This window comes from Rhinoderma darwinii, chromosome 2 (genome assembly GCF_050947455.1).
Source record: "Rhinoderma darwinii isolate aRhiDar2 chromosome 2, aRhiDar2.hap1, whole genome shotgun sequence".
NCBI classification, from domain to species: domain Eukaryota; kingdom Metazoa; phylum Chordata; class Amphibia; order Anura; family Rhinodermatidae; genus Rhinoderma; species Rhinoderma darwinii.
The window spans coordinates 380,686,867-380,706,782 of NC_134688.1; the positions used below are offsets into that span (position 1 = coordinate 380,686,867).

At 43.6% G+C, this 19,916-nt stretch overlaps 1 protein-coding gene across 1 annotated transcript in view; it reads right to left on the bottom strand.

Moving 5' to 3' along the window:
* Positions 1 to 19,916, bottom strand: part of SRPX (sushi repeat containing protein X-linked) — a 100,195-nt gene that overhangs the window by 32,947 nt on the left and 47,332 nt on the right. Inside the window, exons 3-4 of the mRNA XM_075850762.1 lie at positions 13,059 to 13,250; positions 8,406 to 8,582 (exon numbers count right to left, since the gene is read on the bottom strand). Coding sequence (XP_075706877.1) covers positions 8,406 to 8,582; positions 13,059 to 13,250 — 369 coding nt within the window. The remainder of the gene's footprint in view (positions 1 to 8,405; positions 8,583 to 13,058; positions 13,251 to 19,916) is intronic.

Here is a 19,916-nt window from a genome sequence, read left to right on the forward strand (position 1 = left end):
AGGGGCGTAGCTAAAGGCTTATGGGCCCTGGTGCAAAAGTTCTTCCTGGGCTCCCTCTTCCCAACTTCTTCTCATGGCTGACGGCCCGCAGCTTTCAACTGCATTGCTGGGTCTCCTAAGTGACCTAACGATGCAGCACTAGCAGCCAGGGGCGTCACTAAGGTCTTAAAACATCAGGGGCAATATCCCCAATACATATGCCCCCCCTCAAAATATGTGTGTGCGTGTATGTGTATATGTGTATATAGGAGACAGCATATCTATAGCACTACGACCCTATAGCTATGGATAGGATTAGATACATTGGCTCAGCAGACAGTATAACACATAATAGGATTAGATATAGGGCCCAGCTCGCTGACATTGCAGCTCCAGCGCTGGACCCACATTTTTTGTGTGTGTTTTTTACAGGTTCGGTTGTTGGACTTCTTCGGATTTGAGGACTACTTCGATGATGGCGTTTTGTTTATTCTCAATAAAATGGTTAATGAGGGTTGTGTGGGGTTTTTTATTTCAATAAAATATTTTTTCTATGTCTTTGTATTTTTTTAAACTTTATCACTACCGCTTTCATAATGGCCGCTGGCTGATTGACAGCAGCCATTACTACAGTGGCTTTAATGTTAGCCAGTGAAAAGGTTAACACTAACCCCCCATTATTACCCAGGTACCTACCGCCACCAGTGGTACCGCGAAGAGCCGGGTGTGATCCAGTACCCGACCATCTGTAGTGATGGTCAGGCACTGGGACGGCCGGTTTTATTAAAAAAACATACCCACGTTAACCATTTTATTGAGAATAAAAAAAGCCGTCATCGAAGTAGTCCTCGAATCTGACATAGTCCAACCATGGCCGCCATCAGGGCAGTACTAGAGGTACTGCAGCATGGGGCCCGGTCCAAACTTATCAGAAAGGGGGCCCGCCGACTGCTGCCGCTTGCCTTTGGTGCCTTCAATGGGGCCCGTTCTTTTCACCAAAGTAGTGTCGTGGACAGCGGGCAGATTTTGTGATGCTGCTCTACTCCTCTCATCATGATAGTTATGGCCGTCTAACAGCGCCCCCCTTCACGCACCCGCACGCGCACAGCTGCGCGCACCCAGCCGCTCGCTACTCTGCTATCTGCAGAGTACGTCCCCACCCCCTCTTTTTTTTACTAACCTCCTCCTCAACGTGCGTAGTTGCATAAGGAGAGGAGGAGGAGTCAAGTTATAGCGCGGCGGCGGGCGTTTTCCGATCCCCGCTATTTTCTGAAGCCCGGAGGTGGAGGACTGGACCTGGAAGACGTGGGACAATAAGGACTGGAGTGGGAGCCAGCAGCTCTTCTGACACAGTAAGTAAAGTGGGGGAAAAAAAAAGGGAGATTCGATCCAGGGCTGTGTAGTGGTTTAAAAAGGAATCAGTGTTCCCACTTTTATTATCAAAGAAGAACAGATAAAATTTGAAGAGACGCAGTAGTGAGGTGGTTTGTATAGTAGATACCTACGCGTTTCAAACACTGCTTGTGTTCTTAGCGATGATTAAGAACACAAGCAGTGTTTGAAACGTGTAGGCATCTACTATACAAACCACCTCACTACTGCGTCTCTTCAAATTTTATCTGTTCTGCTTTGATAATAAAAGTGGAAACACCGATTCCTTTTATAAAAACTACACAGCGCTGGATCGAATCTCCCTTTTTTTTTCTTCATGTTACTCCATGTTACCCATGTTCCTGAAGGAATTTTGAGGCAGATTTTGACCTGCCTATACTTTCTTGCAGCGTTTTTTGCCTGTGGCCATTGAGGACTGTGGGCAAAAAACGCAGTGAAAAGTGCTATTTTTGCTTCTTATCGATTTCAATGGCAGGTCAGAGGCGGAACCGCGGCATGTTCTTTTTTTCCCCGCAAATGGCTCCCATTGATTTCAAATAAAATCAATGGGAGGCAATTTTGGGTGGTTTTTGGAGCTGATTCCGATGCAGTTTTCGCATCAAAATCAACACCAAAAAAACTCTGTGCGGACTGAGCCTTATTAGGGTAGGAACACACTAGGCGTGAACGCTGCGGATTTTATGCAACAAAATTGATCGTGGAAAATCCGCAGCGATTTGCAGTAGCAGCAGAGTGGATGAGATTTGAACAATTCTCATCCACACGCTGCAGAAAAAATCTGCCCCCAAAAAAAAACAAAAAACTTTATTAATTGACCTGCTGTGTCTTTCTTAAGCCGCAGAATGTCCATTTATGCTTCAGAATCGCTTCACCTCTGTTGTTGGTTTTCCTCATTGAATTCAATGGGGATTCAAAACATGCAACAAAGTGCCATGTGTTGTGATTTTTGCGCGCGAAAACGCTGCGATTCCTCCGCAAAAATCACAAATGAGGAAAAAAGGTGTTTTTTTCATTTTAAACTAATAAAAACATTTATACTTACAACGGCTGTAGTCTAGGCTACGCAATCCTCTATTCTGAGTGCAGCCCGGCCTCCTGTCCTGACGTTTCATCCCATGTCACTGCTACAGCAAATCAAAGGCTGTAGCGGTCACATGGACTAAAGGCGTCATCACAGGAGGCCGTGCTACGCTCAAAAGAGAGAGACGCGTTGCATAGACTACGGCCGGGACAAGTCTAAACTTTTTTTTTTCTCTGCAGGATTTCCAGATCGGACATGACGCCCGAAAAACTGCACTACTATTTGGTGCAGTTTTGCCTCTCGGAATTCCCTGTGGCTACCAGGGCGGATACGCTGTGTAGTTTTATGCAGTGTATCCGCCTAATGTGTTCCTACCCTTATGATGTCGCTCCTGAAGCTGCTGCCTGTCTCTAAATAGGCAGTTGGCTCAGTAGAATTTGTAATTGTTTTATTTTTATTTTTATGTATCACTCAAAGAGTGTGATATGGTACTGGACGGAGTACCGTTAATGGGTGGTGCCAGACAATTTGGCTGTATGGGGCCCTGAGTCCAACGGCGAAACCTGTAAAAAAAACACAAATACAAAATAATTTGGAAGTCTTAGATACAGGGTCCATGTGTGATACTGTCTGTTGTTACTACCATTATTGTTACTGTTACAAGTCATATCAAGCAGTCCTTAAAGAGACAGTACGCTTTTCTAGCAGGGACTTAGATTAAGACTATGTTGGACACTCTTTTGTCTGGGACTGTACTCTGTAGAGCTATTGTTGTGCAGAGTGTTATGCTATGTGCGCACTGCAAGTTCACATCATTGAGTGGCTGGCTGGACCAATCTGTGAAAGGTAGTTGCATAGCGCCCACAAGGACCCAATGAGGGGCAAGGTATGCCTATCTAGGGTACGCAAGTTTGGGGCAGGCTGTGATAGGGGGTAGTCTCCAAGAGATCCATAGCAGCAATGTTGGACGGCAAACCCAAACTAGGTGGACCTGTTCTAACGGTCCCTGGCCCCGGTGTGAGAACCACTTTGTATTTCTTTCAGTATTCCACACCAAGAGTATATCGTACATTTTTGTGCCTCTGGTGTGTCAGAGAATAAAAGTTATCTGTTTGACTGTATCTGAATCGTCTGCGTCCTTTATGGGTAAAAAAACGGCCCGTCGGAACAGGACGCAGTTTTTCCAATTGAAATCAATGGACAGATGTTTGGAGGCGTTCTGCTTCCGATTTTTGGGCCGTTTTTTGTCCCTTTACGCCCCGAAAAACGGCCAAAAAGAAGCCGTGTGAACATGCCCTTATAGTTTTCATACTGAAGAAACTGTTGACTGGTATCTGCAAAAAAACCTTGAAAGTGAAGTTTCCGATTAGCCTCACAGCTTCATGGCAACATATTGCTAAATCAATTCAATCTAAACAAATGTATATACCACCATCTAGGGGTAATCCGGCAGTATTCCATGTTGTTATTTTTCAATTGTGTGGACCATAGAAACGATTATTAACTAAATTGGGTTTTACACTGGGCGATTATCGTGCAGACGAGCATTCATAGAACGCTCGTTGCTGATAATTGCCCTGTATAAACAGGTCAGCGATCAGCAGATGAACGAGCAAACGCTCAATCGTCTGCTGATCATATAGTTTAAAAAAAGTTAAATTTTATCGTTGCCGGCAGCTCATCTCCCTGTGTAAACAGGGAGACGCGCTGCCGACATTATAATGTATGGGGACGAGTGATCGGAGTAACAACCGCTCGTCCCCCTCCATAGCTCCGTGTGACAGGAGCAAGCGAGCGCCGATCAACGATGTCTCGATTATCGGCCAGTGTAATAGGGCCTTTACACATCTTTTCTATAACATCATGCTGTTTAATGATTGGATGCACAGTTTAGTGTCAGGGATCTCGGAAGCTGGATAGTCCTTCTTTTTGGGGCTGAACTACTGCCATAGTAAACATAAGAGCTGCTACAGAGCTGAGAGGGTCTGGATGAGCATCGGACCCCCATTGGTAGTGTAATAACTAAAATGTGCATCTTGAGACATCTTGGGGGTAAAGGAAGTTCCACTTTTACTGCTTTAACATTGTTATATACAGTACATGCATTACAAATAGAGAAGACCATGGATGAGGAAGTTACTGTGTATGTATATATATATATATATATATATATACACTGTGTATATATATATACATATATAGTCTCATCCATGTATGCCGTTTTTAGGATGTATTGTGTTTATTGATCTCTATGTATGCAGTTTGTTCTCAAAGTTGAATACATAGATCCGGCTATACAAATAAACACAGCTGCATCCTCATCCATGGCACGAGAGATCTCATCTTGGAGGCCAAATTTGCAATGCAAGTATGTTACAGTAACAGTACTTAAGGGACTTTCTTTTATACAGCCCTACATCATAAAAGTGGACACCAAAGAGGAGGAGGAACCTAGGATTACAAAGCCCAGTGACTTCATAAAGATCAGGTTGATGACTGTGCCAACCAGACAACAGGGAGGCTGTATAGTACTGTACCGCTGACCATCAGGGACAATGAATCAGAACTGTATGGACTGAATACTAAAGGAGGGTTCAGAAATGGGGACGTCTTTACGCCACAGATTTTGCGGCAAATCCGCAGCAAAATCCTCATTTGCATTACATTATATTTCCACAAGGATTTTGCCTTCCAGATGTGGATGCGGAATCCGCATTATAAATCGATGACAGTTCTACCATGTCTGAATTCACGCTTAGGGTATATCCACACGAACGGTAGCTGAGTCTTTTTTTTAGCAGAGATTGAATGGAATAAATCCATGGTGAAAATCTGCAATTTTTTCACAACCTAATGGGCATCAAGGGCATGCTGGGGATTTGTTTACTTTTTCTTTCTTGATTCTAGTTGCATGATGCTGGTTCTATATTCTATATAAGTCATGAGGAACAAATTTACAAAAATTTACAGACCTTTTCTTTGCTGCACATAGAGTAGGGAATACAATTGCAATGACAGTAAATACGCAGCTAGATCTGAACATGTACACAATTTGCCATAGGTTGATACATTTCTTCCACACAGAGATCTGCTGTCATAGATTAACAAAGAAGATAATAGAAGGTATGCGGTCTATGGTCAGGTTCCATGAATTATGTGGAGGCTGACAGGAGACTTGACTATACGTGTTGGCTCATTAAGAGACATAATATCTTATCTTGGAATATTTCTTGAACTTTCAGTAGCCATAAAGAAAAATGGAACAATAAAATATAATAAATTGCCCATTCCCTTTCGATGACAACCTGGAGGAATTCTTAATGTAAGCGGTTATATAGTAACCTACATTACTTATCTATAGTGAATGTTTATTCTTTACAGTTCAATTTTAATCCAGATTTTATTCTCCACATGGATAAATCCGATCATGCCACCTACACTTACATCATCTTGGAACCATTTTCATTTTTAAAATACGGTTAAAACATATTTTCTCATTGTTATTCTATATATTTTCATAACATATTTTAACATATTTTAACATATTTTAACATATTCATAACATATTTTCATAACATATATAAAACATATTTTCTCATTGTTATTCTATATATTTTCATAACATATTTTAACATATTTTAACATATTTTAACATATTCATAACATATTTTCATAACATATATAAAACATATTTTCTCATTGTTATTCTATATAACATATTCTGTGTTAGGTTCTTAATCACAGATCAGGTTTCCCCTAGAAGCAATGAAATCACTGCTTGTCGGGGAGAAATGGGTCTGATATACAGCATCCATAGGATCGTCTGGATTTTGATATGGTGGGATACGGTGGTTTGCATGGCCCCATTGAAATTCATTATCACTATATTCAGGGTCCATATTATGCAGATCACAAATAATTTTCTGTAGAACTCCCTGAATTTTTTTTTTCATGCGCTTTGTTTGCTGGGCATAATATTTTGGGGCTATTGCCTGGTAGCAGAGAGTGGGCAAGACCATGAGCATCTTACTCCTGTAGTGCAAGAAATTGCTGTATGGCACTATATAACAAATGTTTGCTGTTCTCGTAATTGCGCCACTTTTCACATCATACCAGACATTTGATTTTGAGGAAAGTCCTGGTGGGAGCTAAACGTAAGTTCATTTTGTTTGGTGGATCCTTTAAAATAAATTCAACTATAAATAACCAATCTGGTGTGTCCGGAAGTTCTATTATTTGAATATAATTTAAAGAGAACCTGTCACAATTTTTCCCCCTATGAAATAGATATAGAAAAGTGTAAAAGCCCTTTAGCAAAACGCGGTGCAACAGAACATCCTCCCAATGTGACCAATGACAAGATGACCAATCCCACCCAGGACCTCTCACCATGTCAAATAAGTTGAACTGGTTTACTAACCTGAATAGCGCTGTATCCCTGATTGCAGGGCTGTTTTGTTTTTTCTCCTGGATCCCCCTATTTAGTGGCATGGCTATAGGGGTCGCAGCGGTCACAGTTGTGACCGGGCCCCTAAGCCTGGGGGCCCCCGTTGCCATACAGCATGCTGGTTAAATACATTTTTTAAGCCGTGAAGCCGGCACTTCCTGGTTATGGTCACATGGTACACCTAGTGTACCATGTGACCGTGACGTCACGTGACACGGCTTCCAGCCAGTGCAGTGGAAGAGCCGGTGCGGAGGAGTCCAGGTGAGCTGCAGAGTCTGTATTCTAATGTAATGTAATGTATTGTGTTGTTGTAATGTGTTGTGTTGTATTGTATTGTGTTGTCTTGAAATGTATTGTGCTGTCTGTGTTTGCGGGCACGTTATATTACAGTCCCCCCTCCTCTCTCCACCGCAAACTGCACAATACAACACAATACATTACAAACTGTGGGTTGCGTCCCCCTGCGGGGACGTGTGAAGACCTCCGGGGGGTCGCGAGTCACTCACCGAGGTCCCGGTTACATTCAATGCTGGAGACAGGAGCTGACGTCTCCTTGCTCCAGCATTCACTGTGCCCTGAGCGGCTCGACGCAGGCAGGCGCGATGTAGCAACATCATCGCGCCTGTCTGCGCCGAGTCACTCATAGCACACACCGGAGGAGGCAACGGATCCTCCACCCGGCGTGGGAACGGGGATAGGTAAGTAATTATGTTATTTTTCTATTATGCACATATGGGGGCATTATACTGTATGGAGGGCTGATATGGCGGGGGGGCATTATACTGAATTGGGTGCTGATATGGCATGGGGCTGATAAGATAGGGGGGATTATACTGCATGGGGACTAATATGGGGGAATTACACTGTATGGGGGCTGATATGGGAGGGCATTATACTGTATGGGAGCTGATATGGGGGGCATTATACTGTATGGGGAGCTGTTATGGGGGTATTATACTGTATGGGGAGCTGATACGGCGGCATTATACTGTATGGGGGCTGATATGGGGGGCATTATACTGTATGGGGAGGTGATATGGGGGCATTATACTGTATGGGGGACTGATATGAGCAGGCAGTATACTGTATGGGGAGCTGATATGGGGGCATTATACTGTATGGGGAGCAGCTATGTGGGGCATTATACTGTGGGGGCTGATATAGGGCGCATTATATGGTATGGGGCAGTTATGGGGGGCATTATACTGTATGGGGCAGTTATGAAGCATTATAATGTGTGGGTGCAGCTATGGGAGCATTATACTGTGTGGGGGCATTATACTATGGGGGATGTTGGGCAAGGTGGCTGGGCATAGGCATGCGCAGGGGTCTGGGGATGGTGGTGTTGGGAAGGGGTAGGGAGCCCAAGCTGAATTCTTGCACCTGGGCCCATGAGCCTTTAGCTACACCCCTGCCCCTAATTCCAGAGATATGGACCACTGTTGTGTTGTCTCCCTACATGCTAATTTGCTTTAGTTAGCCAACAGGGTGTAACCTACCCTCAAGCAACTTAACATTGGTCAGCATCAGAGGCAGGAAAGCTAGCTTAGTATATGAATATCTTACCCACACAAGTTGCCGGCCGTCCATTCCAGGACTTGCTATCCATGCAGGTGGCAATTCTGTCCCCTTTCAGCTGGTATCCAGGTGAGCAATAATATTCACATCTGGAGTTAAAGTACGCGCCATCTGTGCATTTAAATCCTCCATTTATTGGCATGGTGAGAGGAGGGCATCTTTTCTCTATACATAAAGAAATGGAATTGAAATAACATTAGTAGGGGTGGAAGCACTGGAAGGGTAGACTTCTATACTCCTCCTATTATGTATAACTGTTATGTATAAAACAGCACACTAGCGAGAATAGAGAATTACCAGGTAGAAATCGGAGCGACCCCACCTGATTCGGGGATGCTGGGGCTGATGCCGAGTCCAATACAGAGAGAAAATCCAGCACAGCGTGCAACCGTAAAATCAGGATTCTATTCAAATTTAAAAATTGCATACAGGAGGAACCGATACTTGTTTCAGGATTCCAAGTTGGGCTGTATGGCACTAGCTACAGAGGGGCTGTATGGCACTGTCACGAAGGGTCTGTGAACCCACTGGGCCGTATCGCCTTGGCGGTAAGGCAGCTGGCCAACGGGGCGCAGGTCTGAGTTTATGGTATATAGGATACCTGTGGCAGCACGGACAGTAACTTGGCAGGGATTAAGCAGCAGGTGGACGACAGGCGTGGGTAGGCAGTCAAGCGTGGTATCCAGCACGGCACGACAATAGCAAGCACGGCACTAGATCGGAATACAGGAACAGGAAACACTGGGAGCAGGAAACATTAGGGGACCAATTTGCATAGACAGACTAAGGAAAAACAACAACGCTCAGGCATAGAACTAGGGGGCTGGACCCCTCTTATAGTCCAGGGTACTCACGGGTGAAAGGTCGTCCATGAGGTCCGGTGCGCGCGCTGCCCCTTTAAGAGCGGGGATGAGCATGCGCGCGCACCCTACGGGATCCAGCAGAGGTGAGTGGATACGAGCGCTGGCGACTCCTGAGGAGGCGGCTGGGGCCAGCGCTTGCTGACTCGTGGCTGCGGCTGTCAGCAGGAGGTTGTCCGTGGCTGCGGGCTGTCAGCTCCAACCTCCTGCTGACAGCCGCATCCACGGACATTACAGGCACTATCTACAAGAGGGGATGTGGGGTGTGCTATCTACAGGGGGGCTGTATGGCACTATCTACAAAGTGAGGTGGGGACACTATCTACAGGGGCGGCTGTATGGCGCTATCTACAGGAGGGGCTGTATAGCGCTATCTACAGGGGGGCTGTATGGCGCTATCTACAGGGGGCTGTATAGTGCTTTATACAGGGGGCTGTATGGCACTATACAAGGGGAGATGGGGCACTATCTATAAAGGGGAGGTGGGGGCCGCTATCTACAGGTGGGGCTGTATGGCACTATCTACAGGGGGGTTGTATGGCACTATCTACAAGGGGAGGTGGGGGGCACTATCTACAGGGGGTTGTATGGCAGAATCTACAGGGGGGGCTGTATGGCACAATCTACAGGGGGGCATTATCTGCAAGGGGGGGCTGTGTGTGGCACCCAGAGTACGGGGGGCCCCAGTCAAAAGTTTGCTATGGGGCCCAGCCTTTCCTAGTTACGCCCCAGCTCTAAACTGTACTGATATTACTCAGTTTCTAACTGAATGTAATATTAATACACATAATTTAGGGTATAGAAAAATATCCTAGTTGAACACTCAGTAGAGCTGAGGAAAAGATAGATAGGGATTCTTTGCTACATAAAAATATAACGGACACTGAACGTTATATCCCTTAGCTTTTGCACCACCTATAGTCATTAAACTAATTATATCAAAAATATTATTGACAAGTTTGTTCCTGTTTTGCTACAAGATGAAGTCCTTACTAAAATATTAGAACAGGGTCTATTGGTGCATTTCACGAAAAGCTCCTACTATAGCTAATTTTTTATCCCCTACTTTGTATTTAGATAAGAAATCCAAGTTGGTTCAGACACAAAGGTGGTCACAATATTTGTAAACTCTGCAAGTTTCCCAATGCCACTAATGACTTTACATAAAATATAAAAATGTCACAATAATAGTAACACTGTTTATTTGATGTATTTAATCCAATATGTAATATTGGACATAGACAACACACAAGAGTCCATCTGCTGTTTCTCATCATTTTACCATTAAACATGGTGGTGATGGCAATAGGGTTATTTGATATCTTTATTCATATACTAGGGGAACCGATGATGTCATAATTGGTGTTGTAGATTGATTGGCTATCTGTTAATTCTTTTTTTTTTAAGGATTTTCCTCTGGGTGATTTTAAAATTTGTAAATAAACTCCTGATTTTACACACTCATGCTTTGCTGGATTTTCTCTCTGACTGTAATGTATTAAACTGTTGAGGTTACAAAGTGGCAAAGACAAGATAAGGCTTGGTGCACATCGCGTCAGGGCATAACATTCTAGGGGACCATTTGAAACCCATATTGTCGCAAAAGTCTGATTTTTACATAAATAGCACTGCATTTTCTATTTATACAGTCGTACTGAATGGCACAGTCCACTACGTATGCCAACCAAATATATCCCAAAGGACGGTCTTTTTGGCAACATCTGTCTGATAATAACCTATGTGCATATTAGACGTGCACTTTGGGTGAATTTCCTGGCATTTGCACTGAACATAGAGCCCAAACGTGGTGTGAACCTGAGCCTAAGAGTATGTTCACACACACTAATTACGGACGTAATTCGGCCGTTTTTGCCCCGAATTACATCCAAAAATAGCGCCTCAATAGCGTTGACAAACATCTGCCCATTGAAAGCAATGGTCAGACGTTTGTCTGTTCACACGAGGCGTTTATTTATGCGCCGCTGTCAAATGACGGCGCGTAAATAGACGCCCGCGTCAAAGAAGTGACCTGTCACTTCTTTGGCCATAATTGGAGCCGTTATTCATTGACTCCAATGAATAGCAGCGCCAATTACGTCCGTAATGGACGCGGCGTTCAAGCGCCTGCACATGCCGTTACGGCTGAAATTACGGGGATGTTTTCAGGCGGAAACATCCCCGTAATTTCAGCCGTTACGGACGCTGTCGTGTGAACATACCCTAAGAGAAAATCTGTGGTGGGGTGCACTAAGGGTATGTTCACACGAGGGCGTCCGTTACGGCTGAAATTACGGGGATGTTTCAGCCTGAAAACATCCCCGTAATTTCAGCCGTACCGGCATGTGCAGGCGCTTGAACGCCGCGTCAATTACGGCCGTAATTAGCGCTGCTATTCATTGGAGTCAATGAATAACGGCTCCAATTACGGCCAAAGAAGTGACAGGTCACTTCTTTGACGCGGGCGTCTATTTACGCGCCATCATTTGACAGCGGCGCGTAAATATACGCCTCGTGTGAACAGACAAACGTCTGCCCATTGCTTTCAATGGGCAGATGTTTGTCAGCGCTATTGAGGCGCTATTTTCAGACGTAATTCGGGGCAAAAACGCCCGAATTACGTCCGTAAATAGGCCGTGTGAACATACCCTAAATGTATAAGGTAGTATTACTCATCAACATCTCTGAGCTGTCTAAGGATCTCATTTGTGTAGGTGCTTCAAGTAACTTTTTATACATTTTTATAAATTTACGTCTATAAATATGTTTGATGCTTCAAGTCTGATATAATTCAGGAACCTCTGACAGAGTACCCACATGTACCTGTTCTATATATTTAATCAATTTGATATTCTGTTCTATCGATAGCAGATGCAGATCTATGTGATTGCTTCATTTTAGAACAGGTACATTTGCTACTTTCAACCATTGTTTTCCATGTTTAGTTAAAGAGGCTCTGTCACCAGATTTTGCAGCCCCTATCTGCTATTGCAGCAGATAGGCGCTGCAATGTAGATTACAGTAACGTTTTTATTTTTAAAAAACGAGCATTTTTGGCCAAGTTATGACCATTTTCGTATTTATGCAAATGAGGCTTGCAAAAGTACAACTGGGCGTGTTGAAAAGTAAAAGTACAACTGGGCGTGTATTATGTGCGTACATCGGGGCGTGTTTACTACTTTTAATAGCTGGGCGTTCTGAAGAGAAGTATCATCCACTTCTCTTCACAACGCCCAGCTTCTGGCAGTGCAGATCTGTGACGTCACTCACAGGTCCTGCATCGTGTCGGCACCAGAGGCTACAGATGATTCTGCCGCAGCATCGGCGTTTGCAGGTAAGTCGATGTAGCTACTTACCTGCAAACGCTGATGCTGCTGCAGAATCATCTGTAGCCTCTGGTGCCGACACGATGCAGGACCTGTGAGTGACGTCACAGATCTGCACTGCCAGAAGCTGGGCGTTGTGAAGAGAAGAGGATGATACTTCTCTTCAGAACGCCCAGCTATTAAAAGTAGTAAACACGCCCCGATGTACGCACATAATACACGCCCAGTTGTACTTTTACTTTTCAACACGCCCAGTTGTACTTTTGCAAGCCTCATTTGCATAAATACGAAAATGGTCATAACTTGGCCAAAAATGCTCGTTTTTTAAAAATAAAAACGTCACTGTAATCTACATTGCAGCGCCTATCTGCTGCAATAGCAGATAGGGGTTGCAAAATCTGGTGACAGAGCCTCTTTAAGCTTATCAGGCTAAAAATACACAAATCACAGATACTTACGCTTACATATAGACTTGCTGGACCAGCGTTTATCCGTCTGGCAAATAACCTGAGTAGCTCCGCTTAGTTCGTAGCCTTTTTGACAGTAGATGCTGCACCTTGTCCCTTTCACAGTTTTGTAATAAGATCGGGAAGGACTGGTGCAGGTAACTTGTCCATTTTTAATTTTTATAGGAGAGCACCATGGGCTATCTGTCAGCAACAGAACAAATACAGTATTTATATGTAATGTACACATGTAAACAAAATGCACAGTATAGTACAACCTTCCCTTCTTAAAATAGAAGGAATTTGCATGTTATTCCTTCTATTACTATTTACAAAAGACAACAGATTATTTCTCATTTTAGGATATTTTCTCTTTTTAATGATCTGAGTAATCATGCATCCGAGGCTGTTGTTGTATAATACAGATACAATTGCAGAGTAATTTACACGTATGTGAATATAGCTTTAATACATGGTTTGTTAGCCACCATCGGGTGCAAGGTATGGAAAAACATGGCTCCATATGTTAACCCCTTCCCGCCGCAGCCATTTTTCAGATTTTCATTTTAGCTTTTTCCTCCCCACCTTCCAAAAGGTAAAAAATGTTTTTATTTTTCCGTTGAAATAGTCTTATGAGGGCTTGATTTTTGCGGGACGAGTTGTAGTTTTTCGTAGCACCATTTATTGTGCCACATAATGTACTAGGAAACGGGGAAAAAATTATTTGTGGGGTAGAAAATGAAAAAAAAACAGCGATTCCTCCATTGTTTTTTGCGCTTCGTTTTTTACGGAATTCACTGTGCAATTAAAACAACATGTTAACTTTATTCTGTGGGTCAATACGATTACGGCGATACCAAATATATATAGTTTTTTTCTATATTTTACTACTTTTACAAGTAAAAAATTTAATATATTTTGTGTCGCCAATTTCTGAGAGCCATAAGCTTTTTATTTTTCCGTCGATTAAGTGGTATGAGGGCTTATTTTTTGCAGGATAAGCTGTAATTTTTAATGATACCATTTTGGGGTACATGCGACATTTTGATCACTTTTTATTTCATTTTTTGTGGGAGATTAGGTGACCAAAAAATTGAGATTCTGGTGTTTATATTTTTGTTAACGGCGTTCACCGTACGGGTTAAATGATGATATATTGTAATAGTTCAGACATTTACGGATGCGGCGATACTAATTATGTTTATTTATTTATTTTTTTACTATGCTCTAGAGGGAAAATGTTTTTTTTTGTAACTTTTAATTTTTTTTTTCTTTATTACATAAAAAAAACACTTTATTTGACTAATTTTTACTTTTTTTATTAGTCCCCCTATGGGACTTCAACCAGCGATCGTTAGATCGCTTGCACGATATACTACAATACTAATGTATTGCAGTATATCGTGATTCTGACAGGCTTCTGGATTTTGACAGGGCTTAATAAGAGCACAAAGATGGCGGACCTGGGGGCATTCATTAGCCATAACAACCATCGCCACCCCGCGATTGCATTGCGCGGGGCGCGATGAGCTGCTAGAGAGGGTGGCCCCCCTCTTTCTAATGATTTAAATGCTGCGGTCGCTATTGACCGCGGCATTTAACAAGTTAAACAAGTGGGATCGCGCTCGAGCGCAATTCCGCTCGTTACTCTGAAGTGTCGGCTGTAACAAACAGTGACATACACGAAGCGGCTGAGCGCTCACACGAGCACTTCAGCTGCTTCGTTCTAGCGATTGGTGGGGGTCTCCGTGCTCAGACCCCCACCAGTCCAAACTTCTGACATGTCCCTATGACATGTCAGAAGTTTGTCAAACATTTAGCTACACTTTAATCCTTTATCTTTGAGCTAGCCATCAAAACAAACAAAACATAAAATACAAATATACAGTATATATAGATTACCATTCGATTAGAGTATCAGAGGATGCTCCGGTGGCCCTAGTTTGATACAACAATGGGCCCAAATCTTCAGCAGGGGACAACCCCTTTGGAGCTGACATTGGAGCCACTAGGGTCTATTTGTTATGGATCGATTCACAAATAACCTATGAGATCTTATTGATGATATGTCCTGGGTATGCAATGATAACAAAGTTTACATAGAAGTTTCCATGCATATGGTCTGTAAATATAAAGGGTGGGCCCTCATAATCATTTGTATAAATCTTTTAAGAAAATTACTATGAATAAAAATTTTACCATACAAATGTACGCTTTTAAATACATGTAGTTATATTGCAGCTGAAATAAAAAATTTCCCCACAAATCACTTTGTAACTTCTAAAGATAACAGGAGACCTTGGTAATTATACAAAGACATTAAAATGATACTGGTTATCAAAATGTCAACTTAATGTTCAATTTATGAGCTTAAATATTTGGGAATCATATTACTTGTAATATTACTTTGAGTTCTATGTTTGATCATTAGGAGATGACCCAGTGATCACAGAGACTCAATGATTGTCAGAGTATTTGCCAGATTAACTCATCTCCACAGGCAAACAAGAAATCATCTGGATTGCACATCTGGATTGCAGGGAATATGTGGTGTAGAGTATTCAGGAAATAAAACGAAAGCAAACAAAAGAGTAAAAATGTAATATAGGACTCAATGTGCTATGTAATTAGCTTTATTTTAATGCAGACTTTCTTACATTCCTAGATTGTCTTGGGGGGTCTCGCAAAATAGGGGAGCACTCCCTGACTCCTAACATAGCAGGTAAATCTCAGACAAAGCCTTCTGGTAGCAACTATTATGGGAATCATACTGCATATGTATTCATATTGCTCTCATGTATGTATGCAGTAAGCTCCCCTTGTGGTGGCTGCAGGCATTTTGTTATTCAATGTTATGGCTGTGTGAGGGGGAGCACTAAGCTGGCACTGTTTATAAGGGGGCACTCTGCTTGCAGTATTGTTTATTGGGGGCGCACTGCTGACACTTTTTTTTATAAGGGGGCACTCTGCTCATCTCAAATCTCCCTGAAAATGATTCTTAAAAGAAGGCAAGTATGTTTTATATGGCTATAGTGACAGTGTAGCTGCAGGGGTGTTTATAGCTTATTTGTTGTCTGAGGTTTATGTTGGGAGGTTTCCCCGGCGTTTACGCTGAACATACACACGAAATGTGGTATGTATAGAGCTTAATCCGTTAGCATGAAACACTGTTACGTGAGTAAAAGTATATCTGTATCCAATCAGATATTTATAGAAAATACAAACCAAAATTGTTTTTTTTTTATATAGAAATATGAAACATAACGACATATTGTAAAATGTGCAAAGAAAACTTGTGTGCCTATTTACCATGGTAAAATCATTGAATTTAAGTCTTTTCATCAGCTTATTTATTGCCCTGGTATTTAATGTCAGTTAAAAGTCATATATTCTGCTCAATGGCTCAGATGACAATCCTGGAGGAGCTCATTGTAAAAGCAGTTATAAAAGTCGGACTAACTTTTAGAGATCAATCTGTTTGTGATCACGTAGATATATATGTAGTAATGACATTTTCCACAGTGCTTTATATGTAGGCTCATGCACACGGCTGTATTACGGCTCTATACAACCTACAAGTGTATGGGCATTTACTTTCCTGTTTTTTCGTATGGAATCCAACAGGAATACAATTGTGGCATGCTCCATCAGACTCCATATATATGGCGGTATTCTCACATAGATTCTATGGTAGAATATATTCATAAGTAGTTCACTACATGGAGCCTGTAAAGGCCGCACATAGAGACCACATGTTTGTGCTCTAAAGCCTAAGGCTCTGTTCAGATCTGTTTTAGAGCATTTGTCGCAGATTCCGTCATATTTCATGACAGAAAAGTTTTTGCATGCAGCGCTATTTTTTCCATCAAAATGGCGGAACCCGATGGAACCCATTATAAGTCAATGGGGTTTGTCAGGCATCTGTGGTATTCATCGTACGATAGATCCGGCACTGCGTCCTGGTTTCCAGCTTACATTTTTTATGGAAAGTGCTTATGGCCTAAAATAACAAATTAGACACATAATCACCTTTAAAATCCACAACCACCCAGCGCCGATGGTCCGGTTGTCCCCTGCTTGTCCCTGTTACATAATTAGAGCAATAAGATACTGTACCAACATGTGATCTCCGCAGCCAATAATTAGCCGCCGTAGTGATGTCATCATGGACGGCACGAGGTTGGCTGCAGCAGTAACACGTTAGTATGGCACGCCATCGCTGCAGTGACTGATGGAGGTCCACGGGACAACAATATATCTATTATTTCAGCAACAATCACAGATAAGCATATTGTTTTATTCACTGTTCCTACTCCAAACTGAAGGCATAAAGAACACTTCTCCTTGTTATATCCCTCAGGATTAGATGCCATGCTGTATGCAGCTTTCTTGTTAATGTCTACAGGGAATACATGTGTAGTTGAAATTGCTCTGTAATACATTCTTTCATTTAAAAAGCTGAAAATTCTGGAACAGAGAATAGAGAACAGAACTAAATGTCACAGCAGGTAGAGTTATCTGTTCTAGCACAGAAGATGCATTTCTTGGCTGATGTTTTCCTGTTCACTTAACAATTTCCTTCCATCTCAGTCCGTGCCAAGTACCATGTAATTATCAAATTGTAACATCCACGGACCGTCGTTCTTACCCACCCCCCGATGGCCGTGGCCATAGACGAGTGAGTGCCGGGCGGCATCTCCCTCCTGAGGGTCGCAGGCACTCACTTCCGCATCTCTGCACTGGTTCCCGTAGGGTTCACGCGCGCGCTCTCGTCCGGCCTTAAAGGACCGGTACACACACAAGCAAAATCTGTAAATAGCCCATGATCACCCTGGACTATAAAAAGGGCTCTGCCCTTTCACTCATTGCCTGAGCGTTGTTGTGTTTACCCATGTTAGTCTTAGCAAATGGTCCCTTAGTGTTTTCCTGTTCCCGTTGTTCCGGTGCCCTGCTACCTGTATCCTGTATCCCGTGCTATATTTGTTCCTGAGCCTTAGACTGTTGGAGTCGTGTTGTGCCACCTGTGGTGCCTGCTGATATATACCATGTCTGGTGTCTGAAAGTTCATCTGTGCCAAGCCTCCATTACTCTCTGGACTATCAAAGGTACCCTTGTACTAGGACTGTTGTTTGGCCAGCTGCTACTCCGCTATGGCGGTGTGGCCTAGTGGGTCCACATACCCACGGATCGTGACAGTACACTCAGGCAATAGACCCTGCTAGCCAATCAATGACCATGACAACGTCACAAGCCATGCAGGCAGACCTGCGAGACCTTCGGTCACGACAAGACCAACTCCTCCTGGCAGTGAACTCCATTGCACAGCGACTGGATGCGCTAGCTGCAGCCATCGAGGCACCTGTTCCTGTTGCTCCGGCTGTTCCTCCTACTACACCTCCTGTCAGTACCAGTGCTGACTCACGATTCTTGCTGCCACTACTTCCTCGCTTTCATGGAGATGCGAGTACCTGCAGAGAATTTCTGAACCAGTGCCTGATCCACTTCAGTCTACATGCCAGAGCATTTCCGTCTGACGGCGTAATGATCGCTTTCATCATCTCTCTTCTTACTGGCAAGCCCCTAGCATGGGCGAATCCTATCTGGGAAATTCAGGGACCAGAGACCCATGACTTCCAGTGTTTTCTACAGACTTTTCGCACGGTATTTGAGGCACCTGGGCGAGAAGGGACTGTCTTCCGAGATAAAAGCATCTCTGCTAAACCTTCGCCAGGGAAACATCTCCGTGGGCGAGTACGCCATTCAGTTTCGCACCCTGGCGGCAGAGCTGTCCTTGAACAACGAGGCCTTGATGGCTACATTCTGGCAGGGACTGCCTTCCAAGATCAAAGTCGAGCTTGCTGCTTATGATCTGCCACCTACCCTGAATGACCTCATTCTTCTTGCCACCCGAATTGACATGAGGATCCAGGAGCGATCCCAAGAGCTTCGTCGGGAGAGAAGATTCCCCAGGCTGGCCCCTAATTTCCAGCAATCCCTGTTGCCCTCACCAGTTGTTCCACCAGAGAAACCTATGCAGGTGGACCAGCTCAAATTGTCAGCCCAGGAAAAGCAACGCAGATGCACTTCGGGACTTTGTCTGTATTGTTGCCTCGGAGGCCATGTTGTGCGTTTGAGACCTCAGAAGCCAAATGACTGGGATTGGTTGGAGAGACAACTTCCTGGGAGGACTTTTGTGCGGTTGGCAGACAGGAGGAGAATCCTCCTCTTGGGGCACAGCTCCAAACTGGCTGGGCACACTGGTGCTCGTAAAACCCGAGATCTGATTGCCCGTCATTTCTGGTGGCACACGCTGCCCGAAGATACTGTAGACTTTGTCTCGTCCTGCACTGTGTGTGCTTCCAACAAAGTTGCTCACTCCAAGCCTGCCTGTCTGCTCCAACCTCTGCATATGCCCAATGCTCACTGGCAGCATATAGCAATGGACTTCATCACAGACCTTCCTTCCTCTGCAGGATGCAATACGGTCTGGGTGGTGGTGGACCGGTTCTCGAAGATGGCTCATTTTATTCCGCTAACCGGTCTACCTTCTGCTCCTTGACTGGCTAATCTCTTCATCCAACACATCTTACGCACGCATGGCTTGCCTCTTCATAGTGTGTCTGATTGGGGGGTACAGTTCACTTTGAAGTTCTGGAGAGCCTTCTGTAAACTCCTAGACGTGAAGTTGGACTTTTCTTCAGCCTACCATCCCCAGTCCAAAGTTGAGAGGATTAACCAAATCATGGAGAATTATGTTCGCCACTTCATCTCTGGGTCCAGCTTCTTCCATGGACCGAGTTCTCATACAACAACCACACAAGTGAGTCCACCACATCCACACCTTTCTACAGTGTGTACGGCCAATATCCA